General features: G+C 43.4%; 2 protein-coding genes across 3 annotated transcripts in view; both read right to left on the bottom strand.

Moving 5' to 3' along the window:
- Positions 1-8286, bottom strand: part of LOC109890890 (twinfilin-2-like) — a 13206-nt gene extending 4920 nt beyond the window's left edge. The window contains 6 exon segments of the mRNA XM_031824844.1: positions 653-667; positions 793-897; positions 1032-1127; positions 1228-1296; positions 1298-1407; positions 7949-8286. Coding sequence (XP_031680704.1) covers positions 653-667; positions 793-897; positions 1032-1127; positions 1228-1296; positions 1298-1407; positions 7949-8045 — 492 coding nt within the window. The 5' untranslated portion in view covers positions 8046-8286.
- A 5027-nt stretch (positions 8287-13313) lies between these two features.
- Positions 13314-16853, bottom strand: LOC109890889 (WD repeat-containing protein 82). 2 transcript variants are annotated; one of them, XM_020482998.2, is made up of 9 exons: positions 16169-16853; positions 15522-15619; positions 15048-15114; positions 14798-14897; positions 14565-14681; positions 14226-14381; positions 13995-14064; positions 13650-13792; positions 13314-13569 (listed from the first exon to the last, which is right to left on the bottom strand). In XM_020482998.2, exons 1-9 carry the CDS (start codon positions 16327-16329, stop codon positions 13540-13542), a joined length of 942 nt encoding a protein of 313 aa, XP_020338587.1. In that variant the 5' UTR covers positions 16330-16853; the 3' UTR covers positions 13314-13539. The 2 variants fall into 2 exon arrangements, with proteins under 2 accessions (XP_020338587.1, XP_020338588.1); XM_020482999.2 differs by having other exon boundaries at positions 16670-16815.
- Between the last annotated feature and the right edge of the window lie 768 nt (positions 16854-17621).

Raw genomic sequence — 17621 nt, forward strand, 5'->3', positions numbered from 1 at the left:
TCTCTCTCTCTCTCTTCTCTCTCTTACTCTTTCTTTCTCTCTCTCTCTCTCTCTCTCTTCTCTCTCTCTTCTCTCTCTCTTTCTCTCTCTCTCTTCTCTCTCTACTCTCTATCTCTTCTCTCTCCTCTCTCTCTCTCTTCTCTCTCTTCTCTCTCTTCTCTCTTCCTTCTCTCTCTCTCTTTCTCTCCTCTCTCCTCTCTTCTCTCTTTCTCTTTCCTCTCTTCTCTCTCTCATATCTCTTCTCTCTCTCTCTCTACTCTTCTCTCTCTCTCTCTCTCTCTCTCTCCTCCTCTCTCCCCCCTCCCCTCTCTCTCTCTCTCTCTCTCTCAATCTCTCTCTCTCTCTCCTTTCCCTCCCTCCCACAGAGGTGGCTAGTGTATTAATTCCCCTCAAATTACTGTTAACCTTGAATTTGGTTTACTATCATTTTCAAAATTGTTAAAGTTGATACATTGCATTATTTGGGGTGGTGGTATTTAGTATACTAGGACTATCAGTTTTCTGTATCCCAGTTGCCAATCATGCAGGGTGACTGTAAAAAGCATGGTCATTATTTAAGGGGAATGTGTGAGCCTCTTTATCTGTTCTGGCCTCAGTTTGTGAAAACACACATGGTCACACAGACACAAGCATGCATGTCATAATAACTCACCTGCTTAACCCTTCCCTAGAAAAGTAACGACAACAAATCGTTAGAAACTGAGACATTGGGTGAATACTGTACACATACACTGTGACTGCAATAAGCTGTGGAGTTGACGACATCACTGTAGGCGATGCTTGTCCCCTCACCTCGTTGATTTTGATTCTCCGCAGCTCCTGTTCAGCAGCTGTGAGTGGGGCAGGGCCGGAGCTGGAGGACACGTGACGGTGGTAGCCCTCGAGACAGATGTCCTCCTAGTGAGAGAAAATAAGAGGTCAGTCATTTCGGGAAGGCCCGAGGGCCAACAGTTCTAGCCTCATCATTAGTCATGTGAGACAGAATAACCAAGAGGACGTCAAAAAGGGGTTTCAAATGGCTTCTACTGTACCTCCACTGTGCCAAACATCTCATCCTTCACATGACCACCACCAAATTCTTTCTTCACTGTGGCACGGGTGGCAGCGTACAGCATCTTCTGTCTCACCTGCAGTGGACATCAATGGGTGAATGACACATGGATCAGTGAAATGTGTTTGCTGTGATCATGAGAGTGTGTATGTTGCACAGGTGCAACTTGCACGTACTGGAGATTGGTCAGGAGACCAGGAGATGAAGATCCACTCGTATCCCTGGGCATTCTGGGAGTCGAGGCGGGTACAGGATGTAGCAAGGCTCCTGGTCGTCCAGCAGAGGAAGTAGGAAGTGGTCATAGTCCTGGTCCCAGCTCTGTGTCGGCTCTCTGAATGCCCCAAGCACCAGCTGTTCTGAAAAAACAGAGCACAACTCATTACACACCTCGACCCATGCTTCAACATTTATTATTCAGCTACGCACGCACACGCACGCACACGCACGCACACGCGCACGCACACGCACACACACACACACACACACACACACACACACACACTTCATCTCTTTCACTTCATGCACTCTTCTGGGCTCATCTTTCAACCCCTCTCGTGCTTTTTGTCAACACTTTGCTTAAATTAGCCTCAACACCTCAATTAACTATTCATCAGGTCTCGGGATCTGATCTGTATTAATCTCACTGGTGTATGGAGACCAGCCATTGAGTTGAAACTGTCACTGATTGACAGTAGCCTTGCAGTCCTGTCCTTGATGGCAGTTTTAGCAAATCCTCTCTCAATAATGTTTATAACATCTGAAAAGAGTGTCATGAAATGATCCAGGGTCACTTGGTTTGGCATGCACAACGACAGAGGAGCTTCTGTGTTTAAAATGTGATGCTATTTACTAGAAATCTTTCACTAATTGCTAGGACTATCAAATGAGGTCACAGACGAGATGCGCATACACACACAATCGCAAAGAACAACTTAACGACATCCAACCACAAACAGATGATCAAAACATGAAGGCAAGTGCACACATGTCCATTCTTAAACCTGCATATACACACATAGACCAAAAGTCCAATGTCCTTGAGGGGTGCAGGGGGATTTCTTGACCATCTATCACTGCAGTTGCTATTCTGAGCCCCAACGCATTCCAACTATCAGCACAGACACATACTTTCCATCAGCCAGTCACACACACCCACGTTTTGTTCTTCTATCCTCATGGGGACCTAAAATGTATTTCCATTCAAAATCCTAGTTTCCCTAACCCCTGACCCAAACCCTAAACCCTTATTTTAACCCTAAACTAACCCTAAACTAAAAATACCCTTTGTCCTCATGGGGAAGAATTTTCCTTGTTTCACTATCCTTGTACGGACTTTTACACACACATATTTTGTCATATTACTGAGAGTTGCTGAGAGGATAGTATTGAGTGACCAGCTACTAAGGATCAGTGTTGTAGGACTTGAGATCTCGAGTCCAGTCTCAAGACCACATATTGAGTGTCTCGGGCTTGTCTCGGTGTCGGATACATTTGTACTTGGTCTTAAATCGGTCTCGGACAGTGAGGACACATCATGTCTTCCTGAAACCAGTGGAGAAAAAAACTAAAATATCATCTTCCATTCAGTCAGCTCATAAAACTGCTTCGCCAGGTCAAATATATACACTTATTGAAAGATTAATCTATTACAGACATGTTTGCGCAGTGGTGAACCTATAGGCCTTCAGTGTGTGACAGGTTGGTGATACTGAAAGGACAGCAACCATAATACCAGCTCACTCATGTAGGAGAATGCACTTGTTGTAAAACCCAAAGGGCCAGTGGTGTAGTGGAGGGTAAGGCAGGTATAAACTGTATACCCAATTCAGTGGGCACATCTTAATCCCTACTGGTGTTTCTCAAAATAGTGTAGTAGAGGCAGTGGCAACCCATCATTCGGGGCAGAGATCGTTTTGCATGTTATTTTGGCATTAATACGTGTCACATATCAGTTTGTAAACAATATTTTAAAAAATGTAATAGTAATTGAGCTAATAAAGCCACATACAAACTTGGTCTTTTTTTTGCTTTCTTGAGTAAGGCAGCTCCAAAATGCAGGTGTTTTAGCCTAGCTCAGTGCTTTCTGTGGGGGTGGGGCAGCCAGAGGAAAATACAGAGCGTAGGGGTTGGTAATGTTCTCTAGTTGCGCCGTGATTGGCTCAGTGTTCTGTCAGTCATGGGGACACTTATTCACCACAAAATCTACGGGTAGAGCTAACAAATTTTAGCCCCTTAGGTGATACCATAGAGTTACATTAGAAGTGTCCATCTAAGAAGGCTCAAGGTCATTCGCCACAGATAAAATGACGTCAAATCACGTTATATCTACCGTCATTTGATTGGACTGATCATGTCAACATCATATTTTCAAAATCTTATCTAGCAAGCTAGCAGTCATCATCATGAATCAAGTTGACAATCTACTGGCAAATCCTTGTCAATCCTTGTCATATGAAGAGAAATAATGAAGAGAAAAGAATAATAAAACGTATCAGTGCTCACCGGCCATTGGACATCAACATTACACAACAAGTTTGAAATAAAAAAAATCAACAATGAGTGGTTTGGAAGGAATCAGTGGCTAACTGCAAGCATTGCAAAGCAATCACTAGCCTTCTATTCAGTGGAGTGGGTGTGGGGTCCAAGCCTGGGTTTAAGGGTCTCTTTTCCAAGCTTAAAAGGATAAAGATTTAACATTGGCCATGCTGTCAATCCAGGATGACTTCTGCCACGCTCAAAACAACTGGAAACTTGGAAATGGGAAATCTCAGACTTCAGTGAGTTCAAGACAACTGAGAACTCTGAAAACAATTAGCTCTGAATAGGAATAGAAGTTTTGAACGGTCATCCAACTCGGAATTGCCGAGTCGGGAACCTGGGCCTCTTTCAAGAGCTCTGACCTGAAGATCACTGACGTCATCATGATTCGACCTTGTTTCTTTTCCAAGTTCCCAGTTGAATGCCAGACTTTGATGACAAAGTTTGATGACAAACAATGCCCACGAAGGACCGCCGCGCCACTTTGTTGTTCAAGTGAGCACAGCACAACAAGGTAAATCCAAAAATGTATTCAATGCTGCTGCATAAATGATGTAATATGCCAGGGAGATATGTATACCGTAGCTAAGAAAGTAATATTAAGTGTATGTTGTGTAGTAAGCTGTTAGTATCCCATGTGCCTCTACCAAAACATCTGGTCCCTTTGTCCCCCTAGCTTGCTGTTCTTACTTGGTGGTGCACATATAGCCTGTTTTAGAGAAATGTAATAATCAAATCTATTTATCCTACAGTTCTGACTTGGTGTACAGGGAGAATACTGTAAGAAAGGCCCATGTTCCGAATTCTGTCATTGTACATTTCAAAAGTGCTGAAAATATAGTTAAATTGACCAAGTCCATCCTATCTGGCTCATTAATGTCTTAATCAAAATTACAGATTGCCTCTTATCCACTTTTCGTCCCCTTATGCCATAGTTTGTACATCTCAATTGTCAGTAGAAACCACATTTGTTTAAGCAAGTCAGCCATGTCAGCCGTGTTTTTTAAAATGCAGTATATGAGGTTGAATGAACTGTTTCGCTGTCAGACAAGGCTCCGCTGATATCCAGGTGTAGCAGTGGTAAATTATTGGGACTGCTGTTGAGATTGCAGTTTGGACAGCTTTATGTGCAGGCCAAAACAGTTTGTGGCCACCGTTTGTCACCATTACAGTGCAATTAATCTATTGTTTGGTGTTGTAGCTTTTTCCGGCATGCATCTAAAACATTTATTTTTGAGTTTGCCCCACCAAGATGTACATGCTAAAATAACCACTGAGTAGAGGTATACAACTTATCAATGATGTAGTACAGTAGAGAAATCATGCACAAAGTAGCCTACACAATCGCAAAGCCTGTGAAATATATTCACATGCCTGCAGCACACAGCCTAGTTTCAGTGGAACATCATCTGCAGGCAGCAAGAGCATGTGGCTCTCAACTGGTTTTGGTATGAAGCAGCTCACAGAAGAATGACATCAGTAGCGGGTAGGGTAGGAAAGACATTTCAATTTATGATATCTACCAGTAAATGCTAACTAAGGAAACAATGGGTACGCAAACCAGGTATTGAAAAAGTGTATTCTGAAGTGTTGGTTACGCTATTTGTGATGCGTAATTGTCATCATGCGCTGTTTGCAGCGTATACAGTACATACATGGATGGGCCTGGGTGGATCCGGGGAGCCGGGCCCTAATAGGCCCACCCAATCTGAAACAAGATATGAAACAAACAGACAATCATAATATCTGTTTTTTTTATCAAATTCCCAGTTAATGCTACAAAACCAAATGTATAAAAGGTTTTAAAAATAGGTTATATTTGTCTCAACGTTCCATGACGTACACTAAGGCATTGTTGTTGGCAGAATAGATGGATGCAGTTCGATGCATTAATATAATTCACCAATACATTTCTTGGTAGTCCAAAAAATATTGCTATCAGGTTGTAAATCACAGATGGCCTGGTACATTGTTTGCTGCCTCCATTCGGGATGCACTGTTTCAGTTTCAATGACTCAGTATTCTGGACAAAAAAATGGGTGAGTGACTGACTTTTCCCCCTCGTGTAGTTTTTCGGTGGCTATACACAGCTAGAGATGCAGTTGTCATTTGGTTAGCTAGCAAGAACTTGAGCTACTGTTATCCAGTTAGCATATCTCTTGTGTTCGCAAATTCACTCTGGCTATCTATCACTTTGGCTATCTACTCTGATATCAGAGCACTCTTGTCTGAGTGTGCCAGAGTACAAAAATACTTATCAATTTACGAATGCGCAACACCCACTGAATATGACCAGTCTAACCAGCTCTGCTACGAGTAAAATAGCCAGAGTGAGCTGTTCTCTCATGTGTGTGGATGTAGCTAGCTAGCAAACTAGCCAACTTTAGCCAGTTAGCTTGGGTGCTTGGTTGGGACAAGCATGTATTGGCAAGCTGCAGAAAGATGAGGAGGCTACAGTTCCCCATCGTTTATCAGTGCAATTTTGACAGCCAACTAGCTGAAAAAGTTTGAGAGGGTTTATCTAATGTTCCTTCTTTAGATTTAAAAAACATGTTTTTATTTAACCAGGCAAGTCAGTTAAGAACAAATTCTTATTTTCAATGACGACCTGGTGGGTTAACTGCCAGGGGCAGGGGCAGAACAATAGATTTGTACCTTGTCAACTCGAGGGTTTGAACTTGCAACCTTCTGGTTACTAGTCCAACGCTCTAACCACTAGGCTACCCTGCCACCCCAGGTTTGGCTGTCATTGTAAAGAAGAATTTGTTCTTAACTGACTTGCCTAGTTAAATAAAGGTGGAATAAAAATAAATAAAAAATACTTGCCTGGCTGTTGGCCCATAGGCCTCCTGGAAACAGGCCCAGACATCAGAGTCTAGACACGGCCCTTAAACTACCCAGAGACAACCCAAAAAAGAGCCAGACACCACATCCATATCAGTCAGAAAGTCTCAGATTACTACAATATGACAAATGGCCCAGATAGAGTGTCAGTAGGCCCAGACAAGATGTCCCAAACAAGATGTAAACATCCCAGATGTACATCATGAAATGTCCTGTTGCCTCATGGTCTGTTTCACACATGCACAGTCTGGCACATAGCATGAATGCCTTTCACACAGCTAATGAACAGCTGCACTAACTACTGTGTCATTCTTATTGGAAAACAAATCATGATGACTAATGAATGTTATATTTATTGATTGCACCTCAGGTGCTGAGGTGCAATCAACAGGTTTTGTCATTGGCATCATTAGACAGTGAGTCCAATGAGGACTCCGGTCATATTTTCCATAACCCTTTCGAATGAGAGTTCAATGTAACTTCATATCTCAACTGGATCATATAAACCTTGACAACATGCCAACCATTACAAAGTTGAGTAAAGCTGTCAGTCTCTCTTGCAATCCCTTTCATCAGACTGAATGCATCATCTGACCAAACACATGGGGCCTCAGTTACCCAACACATTGTGAAATTTTTGTTTTTTTGTTCAACTCGATGACATCTCCATTAGCAGCATCCACACAATCAAGGGACTGAACAGCAGAACAACAAACAACATACCAGGCGGTGTCAGAGGAAGGCCTAAAAAATGGACAAAGCCTTCAGCCACCCAAGCCAAAGACTGTTCACTCTGCTACCTTCGGGCATACAGTACCAGAGCATCATCTGTCGGACCAGAAGGCTCACAGACAGCTTCTACCCCAAAGCCATTAGACAGCTATATTGTTAATCAAATGTTTACCCGTCTATCTGTATTGACCCTACCTATGCACACTCACAATACTATACACTCGCACACACTACACTGACACTCTCACACAAACTCTCACACACACACTACATGCGGCGCACACACGCATAACGACACCGCACACGCGGCTGCTGTTCTTTCTTTTACTGTTATTATTATCTATCCTGATGCCTAGTCACTTTACCCTGCCTTTATGTACATACAGTATCTACCTCAAATACCTTGTACCCCTGCACAGTGATATGGTACTTCCTGTATATAGCTTCATTCTTGTGTATTTTATTGAGTTACTATTTTTAACTCTGCATCATTGGGTAGGGCCTGTAAGTAAGCCTTTCACGGTAAAGTCTACACCTGTTGTATTCGGCGCATGTGACAAATAAAATTTGATTAAATTTTTGGGTTAACTCTCACACACACCTTCACAAATACACACATCCTGATACAAACACACAGTTAGAACAATTTAATCACATAATAGGTCAAATAATTAAAGTTATCAATTTAATATAAATCTTATGTCAAGTCTGCCTGACCAAGATCCCTCCTGTCCTGCCAAGATCCCTCCCTCCTGCCCAACCGCTGTCCCCTGGGTTACTCACCATCCTGGATCCGCACCTTGATGAGGCGGACAGCTCCACCCCTTGCTCTGGCCAAGAACTCCCTTAGTTCCGGCGTCACAACAAGAACCAGAAACATTGTGGGTCAGCAAGAAGTCTGTCCCACCCTCCGGATGCTGTAGGGGGAGGGGTTGAAAGACGGTAGAGCCAAGCCAAGTCCCAGAGCGGACGGTGGAGATTCAGCCCAGACAAAGAGAGACACAATGGGATAACCTGTGGCAATAAAAGCGCTGATAAAGTCTGTGTGACGAAGCGCTGGTCTAAGTGTCTGAAATCGCTGCGTGAGTGTATGAGGTCTTTGAGTGAGTGGGACAGTATGAGAGGGGGACACAGCTCGAGTAACTGGGGCAGGATCATGTGCGTTCAGAGAGGGAACCTGATCCCCTCTCTCCCAAATTTAGCTGCCACTGACTGTCCAGCCTTGGGTGTCTGCCTCCCCACCCCCACCCCACCATGGTTTGCTTGAGAGACAGAAAAGTGAAAAGTAATCACACTCACCTGAGGCCCTGACCCAGTGACATTTCTGTTAAAGGGTTTTCAACTATGTTTAAATGTGATTTGGTGCACTGGAGAGAAGTGGTTGGAGGACTGAGGATTCACATGACAAAGACTGACAAAGATATGTCTTTGGTGGACATGTATGGTATGTTTATGGCACACTGTCACAAGGGAACATTTGTGTTAATGCACAGTTCACAGCCATGAAGAATAACAATGGTCCAAGTATTGAAACGAACGGCACACCCGTTAATTATATTTCCCGGTGACTGAACTTAATGCCCTCCTTTTGTAACACTGATTTCTATTGTTACCTAGAAAACCATTTCCAAAAGCCTTTGGGCAAACCCCAAGTGTGTTCAGATTATCTAAGAGAATGAGATACCAACTAGACCAAAGGCCTTGGTTAAATCAATGAATATGACCCCTGTGACATAAACAGCTGTGCTTAAGTTCAGCCGCAGCAGGCCATTCCCTGGTGCGTGGTTGTCTAATACCGAAAGGAATTCAGATCATAAAAGAATCCCATGAATATTAACAGCATTCGATCCCAGTTTACTTGCTACTGTATGTCCATTTTTTTTTTTTTAATGGTTTAAACCAGATCAAAAGGATCATGTGTTGAGTGAAATCCTTTTCATCCATTGGAAACATTACGACTGTCTTTCTTCTGGACACCTCAGCTCATGGATGGACCTATGAACGTCACAGTGTTTTTCCAGCCATTTGAGTGTTAGTCTCTCCTGAGACACCTGCATGAACTCTCCACAGTGGTTTTATGCATGTAACTAGTTGATGGGTTTTTTTGGTCACCTTTTATAGAAGACGTCAAAGTGTGTGTTCCACTGAAAAGCTACGCTGAATGGATTATCAGAAAATAAAAAGCCCCCTTGCATTTGAATTATGTTATGTTTAACTGTGAAAGTGAAACTGTTAAGTGAGTTTCTGATACAGGTTGTTGTCAAACTCATGAGGTGCAATCAACAGTCAGGTTTTATCATGAGTATCATTAGACAGTTTGGATTGAACTATACACTGAATGTAAAAAACATTAGGAACACCTTCCTAATATTTAGTTGCACCCCCTTTTGCCCTCAAAACAGCCTCAATTCGTCGTGGCATGGACTCTACGAGGTGTCGAAAGCGTTCCACAGGGATGCTGGCCAATGTTGGCTCCAATGCTTCCCACAGTTGTGTCAAGTCGACTGGATGTCCTTTGGGTGGTGGACCATTCTTGATACACATGGGAAACTGTTAAGCATGAAAAACCCAGCAGCATTGCAGTTCTTGAGACTCAAACCGGTGCACCTGGCACCTACTACCTTACCTCGTACAAAGGCACTTAAATACACTGCTGAAAAAAATAAAGGGAACAAATATTCTTATTAAATACTTTTTTCTTTACAAAGTTGAATGTGCTGACCACAAAATCACACATAAATGATCAATGGAAATCAAATTTATCAACCCATGGAGGTCTGGATTTGGAGTCACACTCAAAATTAAAGTGGAAAACCACACTACAGGCTGATCCAACTTTGATGTAATGTCCTTAAAACAAGTCCAAATGAGGCTCAGTAGTATGTGTGGCCTCCACGTGCCTGTATGACCTCCCTACAACGCCTGGGCATGCTCCTGATGAGGTGGCGGATCTCCTCCCAGACCTGGACTAAAGCATCCGCCAACTCCTGGACAGTCTGTGGTGCAACGTGGCTTTGGTGGATGGAGCGAGGCATGATGTCCCAGATGTGCTCAATTGGATTCAGGTCTGGGGAACAGGCTGGCCAGTCCATAGCATCAATGCCTTCCTCTTGCAGGAACTGCTAACACACTCCAGCCACATGAGGTCTAGCATTGTCTTGCATTAGGAGGAACCCAGGGCCAACCGCACCAGCATATGGTCTCACAAGGGGTCTGAGGATCTCATCTCGGTACCTAATGGCAGTCAGGCTACCTCTGGCAGGCACATGGAGGGCTGTGCGGCCCCCCAAAGAAATGCCACCCCACACCATGACTGACCCACCGCCAAACCGGTCATGATGGAGGATGTTGCAGGCAGCAGAACGTTCTCCACGGCGTCTCCAGACTCTGTCACGTGCTCAGTGTGAACCTGCTTTCATCTGTGAAGAGCACAGGGCGCCAGTGGCGAATTTGCCAATCTTTTGCTGTTCTCTGGCAAATGCCAAACATCCTGCATGGTGTTGGGCTGTAAGCACAACCCCCACCTGTGGATGTCGGGCCCTCATACCACTCTCATGGAGTCTGTTTCTGACCGTTTGAGTAGACACATGCACATTTGTGGAGGTCATTTTGCAGGGCTCTGGCAGTGCTCCTCCTTGCACAAAGGCGGAGGTAGCGGTCCTGCTGCTGGGTTGTTGCCCTCCTACGGCCTCCTCCACGTCTCCTGATGTACTGGCCTGTCTCCTGGTAGCGCCTCCATGCTCTGGACACTACGCTGACAGACACAGCAAACCTTCTTGCCACAGCTCGCATTGATGTGCCATCCTGGATGAGCTGCACTACCTGAGCCACTTGTGTGGGTTGTCGACTCCGTCTCATGCTACCACTAGAGTGAAAGCACCGCCAGCATTCAAAAGTGACCAAAACATCAGCCAGGAATTATAGGAACTGAGAAGTGGCCTGTGGTCACCACCTGCAGAACCACTCCTTTATTGGGGGCGTCTTGCTAATTGCCTATAATTTCCACCTGTTGTCTATTCCATTTGCACAACAGCATGTGAAATGTATTGTCAATCAGTGTTGCTTCCTAAGTGGACAGTTTGATTTCACAGAAGTGTGATTGACTTGGAGTTACATTGTGTTGTTTAAGTGTTCCCTTTATTTTTTTGAGCAGTGTATATTCTTGCACATTCATCCTCAATGGCAGACATACACAATCCATGTCTCAATTGTCTCAAGGCTTAAAAATATATATTTTTAACCTGTCTCCTTCCCTTCATCTACAATGATTGACATGGATTTAACAGGTGACATCAATAAGGGATCATAGACTGACCAGGTGAAAGCTATGTCATGGAAAGAGCAGGTTTTCGTAATATTTTGTACATTGTGTACAACCTCTTCTACTCTAGCAAATTCACTCACGTAGGTCTCTTGAATGGGCCAGGAAGGATTTTGTTTTTGAATGACCGTTTCTTTTGTGTGGAATGTCAAAATCAAACCAAAGTATATAAGAGCGTTGTTGTAATAGAACCCACTGTACAAAACATTTTGGTAACAGAATATTTTTTTTATTAGGAACATTGAGATCATGTATTTCATGGCTTGTTAAAAAAAAGGGGGGGGGGGGGGGGGGGGGAAATTGAAGTAATTAGTTCTATAATGAAGAATATACATGATCTTTTTGTGAAAAGAACTTGGTTGTAGTGCACTATTGTGTTCTCACCACAAGTAGTTGAGAAAAATTTAACTGGGGACAGTAGTTAAAACAATACTAGAACACAATTTTAATTCAATGTTCTGAAAAACTGGCCAGCGGTTAGAAACCATTTCAAGAACCCTACGTTCCAATTCCCTGAAACGTCTCATAATACCATTACTAGTAGATGCAGTTATAAAATTAAGCATCCCAAGCACATTTCCCACTTTACAAGACCTCTTTCTAGTTTGTTGCAGCAAACAGCTATTGTCAATTTCCACATCTGTGACGTCAAATCACAGCTTTCAGAGCATCGCCAATTGACATTGTTCAAAAGGTAGACATGCTCCTTTTCAAGAAGACAGTGATAATGCAGTCTAATGTAAATCTTGTGTTGTTTTTTTAATCATCACTAGAAAGGTTGAGTTTCTCTGTGGGCACATGCATTCTTGTATCTCATCTTTGGCCCAGTTACCTTACTTCAGGGGCTTTCAGTAGCCTTTTATGACTTGGTGGGTTAATCATTCCCATGTCCCTGCTTGCTTTGTCATACTTCCATAACGTGCACCGCCCTTTGAGTGATTGTGCGGGTATGGAGGGAGGAGCTACTGAATAATATGTGAACCTTAGATTGTTTACCTAAAGGGCAGATTGTGCCAGAGGTAAAGCATTCATACACTTCACCAGCTGAACACACCCTCCTGTAGATATTAACCCGTCAGTTGATATGAGTCTACAGACACACACACACTTGACTGCAGGTAGCCTAGCGGTTAAGAGTATTCAGTCAATAACATAAGTCACCGGTTTGAATCCCCATGCCGGCAAGGTAGAAAAATCTGCTGTTTTGCCCTTGAGCAAGACAGTTAACACCCAACAACTGCTCGCCGGGCACCGATGTCATGGACTTCAGTTAAGGCAGCCCAATGCACTTTTAGCACAATTGATTAGGTACAGTATCCCCTTTCACTTCCCATTAGAAATGTACTGTGCTAGTACATTATATCAACAACTGTGCTAATGATGTGTTGCTCACTGACAGTGTATATGTAGAAGTAATCTTGCTTAACCCAGAACTAAAGTCTCAGGGAATTGGTCGGCAGTTCAATTAAGTTCTGGGTCCATACACGTTTAGGGATTCATGAAATGCTATAATGAGGAGCGGAACTGACCCGAGGCGCTCCACCCCCTCTCTGCAAGTAATGGGCCGAATGTTCCATCCCCTTCAGAAGTTCGAAAGATGATAACACCTGCGAAATCATGATTTGTCCAAATAACCAGTGACGAAAAACCCAAACATAAAAATGTTATGAAAAACTACTGCTGCTCAAATCCTATGCATCCCATTCAGTCCCAACAGATTGTGCATGTAAACTGAGACAATCTTTCCACGTGAGATTAAGGTAGAACCTGTTTAGGAATATGAACGGACATACATTTCACCACTCATTCACACACAGAAGTCAGACACTTGTTAGAAAATGAAAACATATTTAATGTTACAAGTATAAAAGAACAGAAAATCAGACCATTTATATACCTGAAGTCCTACATATTTACAATCAACTTGATTTACCACACACGCCATAGAAAAATTGTCCTAGAGCTGGATGTGCTGACACCTGCTGGTTTTAAATGGGATCTCACTTCGCCTGTGGCCTCCATCAGTGACCCACTCAGAGCATTTCTCTCTCAATCAATCGTCAATGGTGGGCAGCCAGAATGCCTGCAGAGGACAAAACAGACTTACTGAGCATTCATGTACTATATGTTAGATTGGTGTGCATTCAACCCAAGTAATCTTACCATGTTTGAACAAGCACTAGCAAAAGTCATGAATTTAGGGTTGAACTGAAGACAGGTGACGGGACCCGTGTGCTTCCCATCCAGAACAGCCACCTTCATCCCACTCTCTGCATTCCAAACATGGACCTTCCCATCCTCAGAGCCTGAGAAACAACCACCCGTCAGACCGCGGAAAAACCAGAGGGAGCTGAACTAGACTGTTTTTAGGTTAGGTTTAATTTGCAGTTTCAAATAACTACTAACAAACAATACTGTGGTAGAATGGGAAGACAATTGGAACTGTCCCGTCTTACTTTACAGAACATAGAGCCTGTCACCTCACCTACCCAGTCTGTGTGGACTTACCAATCATAATGAACTGAGAATCAGGAGTGAAGGAGGCCTCCAGCGTCACAGCTTTGCTGTTGTTGTAGCCCTACAGGACAGAGGAGAGCTTCTATAAATACAGGCCGGTCATCTCTCTTGTATTGCATGACAATATCCATTTACGTCTCGTACAACTTGCTGTTGGTGTTAAATCTATATCAAGAGTATCCGTCGTGATTTTAAGTGTCTATAATGTGTATGATCTCGCACCCCAAAGGAATGCATCACAGCTCCCTTGAAGGCGTCGAGGAGGCGGAGGGCACCCCCATTGGTTGAGACAAGGATGAGCTTCCCATCGTTGCTGAACTTGAGTCCTGTCCACTCGCACGTACGGTCGTACTGCAGCTTGAAGGTAGCAAAAGGGCCCTATTGAGAAGCAAACAAAACAAAAACGCTCTGAAGACAGCCATCTACCACTGGCCCCCACCCGAAGCTCTAAATACAAACCACCAACACAAACACACAGAAATAGAACACACAAAACAGAGAATACACCACATAAATCCTTTCCTAAAAACTCCAAATAGTCATAGTCCTGAAATGAATTACCTTGTCAAAGGACCGCAGGTCGTACAGTTTGACCATCTCCGAGTTCACGCCAGCAGCAAAGATCAGACCCTCCGGATCAAATGAGCAAACTGGCTTCCCCTGTAGGTGCATCAGGCCCTGGTAGTGTGATGGAGAGAAAGAGAGAGGAAAGGCACATTTAATCCAGCACAATTAGAGTAAATCTAGAGTAAATTGATCTGCAATGTCAAGGACAATTAGAGAAGGGAACCAACCTGGCAGTTTGGAGACCGCAGATCCCATAGCCGGATTGTCTTGTCTAAAGATCCTGAGATAAACGTGTCATCCACAGGGGACATGGAGAGAGACGTCACTCTGAAACAACATTCAAGTTAAAAGGTACAGAAACATCTACCATGATGAAATGAACACCTGATATTTATACAAATTAAATGGTTATACAAACAATAGTTAAGTAATAGTACAGTAATGCAGCCTAAACAGTCTCTCTGCTTCAGTCCTCACCTTTTGTTGTGTCCAGGAAAGTACCGGATGTACTTGTTGTCATGGAGGGAGAGGTACCGGATAGTGTCTGCAGTGATCATAACAGTTATGGGTTAAGGCCATAAGACAAGACAGCATGGCATTTCATTTAATCACCACACCACTAAAGAGCAAGTAGAGCTACCGATCCTGGAGGCAGTGGGCAGGTTGGATGAGTGGGCTCCACCCTAGGCAAGGCAGTGGCCTGTACAGTTAGCTCCTGTATTGGGCAGAATCACAGACCCTCAAACTGTACAAACAACTACCTCAGACCAGGGTGAGCTTGGCCGACCGCCTCAGGTGGCGGTCAACACGGTCAGGCTGTTGGGAAATCCATGAGAACAATCTTCAGCATGAATATAATAAGGAACTCCTAAAAGATGCAAGACAAGAATTACATGGACAACTGCTTATTTAAAGAGTCTGATTACAAATCTCCTCTTCGAACTAACATACCATCAATTTTGTTGGAGCTGTAGACCACAGTGTTGGCTGCATGTGTGTACCTGATCAGATCCACTCCATACTTCTTACTATAGAGGGTCCGCTTGGGTCTGGACCAGCACAGGTTGGAAAAAGAAACAATAACATTAGATTGCTGGCAAAGAAATTTATAGCCAAGCCAATGTACATCTTAAAATCCCCATAACATAAAGGTATCAAAACGGACAGTGAAAGGGGATTCCTAGTCAGTTGCACAACTGAATGCATTCAACCGAAATGTGTCTTCCGCATTTAACCCAACCCCTCAATCAGACAATCTTAATAAGCGGGTAACAATTGCCACAAATATCTGGACTAACACATGTTTTTTTTTGTTTTGTTGTTTACGTCGACTACGGACACAATAATACACCGAACACGCTTGTGTGAAAATTAGATTAAATACAAGTCATAGTTTTGTTACCGATCTACCAAGCCAGACATAAATCCTCTCAAACTCTGCTAGCTTCTGAACTCGAGCCCGAGGATTGTGCATTACGCAGTAGGCCTCACTACAACTAGCGGAACAGATGCTAACTACAGCACATAGGTCGGCCTACCGTAATAACATGCAGTGCGGCAAAATCAGTCGATTTACATTAATTTAATGTATGTCTTACTTTCCCTCCTGGCAGTCGTATAAAACTAGGGAGTCGTCGTCGCTGCTAGAAATGATGGTTTCGCCGTTTGAGCTGAAATCAAAACAGTTGATTTTGTCTGAATTTTCCCGGAAAACCTTTGCAACCCTGAAGCTCCGCAGCACATTGTCCGTCAGCTTCATGATGGCCTCTTTGATTGAGGGGGCGCAGACCCTCGTTTTTTACTGAATGTAATATTTGAGAATCTATTTCAGTGCTTTTTAAAATCCAATCGTTACTATTATGTAAATATAACAACGTTTCAACGAATTTAAAGAAAGCCCGCCTGGGATACTCGCTATCCGAGTCATGGAAAAGCACCGCCTTCGACACGTCGGCTACGCGCAAATTCCACAAACACGCGCATCAATAACTCTCGCGATACATACAACTTATCGCGGAGAAGAGAAGAGAAGAGAAGAAGAAAAAAATCGAGCAGAGAAATATTTTTAAATACGCATATTGACAATAACTGTAACTAACTTATCCGTCATACAATAACCCATGCGGTGCCTGTCAAATCAAGAATAAATGAAGTAACAATGCAGGTGAGTTTGCAGTCATTGCTTTCGGAAAATGATTGCAGACCCTTCTTTTTCGCAGCTTTTGAAAGGGAGTTACATGCACTCATGGCTCTGTATAATACTGTGCATTTCCTTGAATTTGTTCTGGACCTGGGCATCCGATTGGTTCCTTCATGAACACCACCCCCTCGAGCATCTCATTGGTTCCTGCATGAACATTGTCGTCAGCTCAGCTTTCCCCATTGAGCTTGTCTCTGTGCCTCAATCTAGGTCGGGCAAAATTTAAAATGGCTGTGTTCGCTTTTATCAATCTCACTGGAATAATGGCCTCCTCCATTCCTGTCGTTATTGAAAGAGATTGTGATAATATCTCAAAACAGGACAACTTAAAACGTTATAGATCCCTCACTTCCAAGGCAGTCATAGTCAATTAACTAATCACTGATCATAACCTTGATGTGATTGGCCTGACTGAAACATGGCTTAAGCCTGATTCATTTACTGTGTTAAATGAGGCCTCACCTCCTGGCTACACTAGTGACCATATCCCCCGTGCATCCCGCAAAGGTGGAGGTGTCGCTAACATTTACGATAGCAAATTTCAATTGACAAAAAAAAAAAGACGTTTTCTTCTTTTGAGCTTCTAGTCATGAAATCTATGCAGCCTACTCAATCACTTTTTATAGCTACTGTTTTACAGGCCTCCTGGGCCATATACAGCGTTCCTCATTGAGTTCCCTGAATTCCTATCGGATCTTGTAGTCATAGCAGATAATATTCTAATCTTTGGTGACTTTAATATTCACATGAAAAAGTCCACAGACCCACTCCAAAAGGCTTTCGGAGCCATCATCGACTCAGTGGGTTTTGTCCAACATGTCTCTGGACCTACTCACTGTCACAGTCATACT

Source organism: Oncorhynchus kisutch, linkage group LG5, assembly GCF_002021735.2.
Source record: "Oncorhynchus kisutch isolate 150728-3 linkage group LG5, Okis_V2, whole genome shotgun sequence".
NCBI lineage: Eukaryota > Metazoa > Chordata > Actinopteri > Salmoniformes > Salmonidae > Oncorhynchus > Oncorhynchus kisutch.

What these genes read in the sequence shown, in the direction of transcription:
- LOC109890889 (XM_020482998.2), bottom strand. Translation starts at nt 16,329, where the DNA reads ATGAAGCTGACGGACAATGTGCTGCGGAGCTTCAGGGTTGCAAAGGTT. An exon ending in TACGACTGCCAGGAGGGAAA is followed by an intron (nt 15,620 to 16,168) that starts GTAAGACATACA and finishes GTGCTGGTCCAG; the next exon opens with ACCCAAGCGGACCCTCTATA. An exon ending in TTCTCAGTTCATTATGATTG is followed by an intron (nt 13,793 to 13,994) that starts GTAAGTCCACAC and finishes GTTGTTTCTCAG; the next exon opens with GCTCTGAGGATGGGAAGGTC.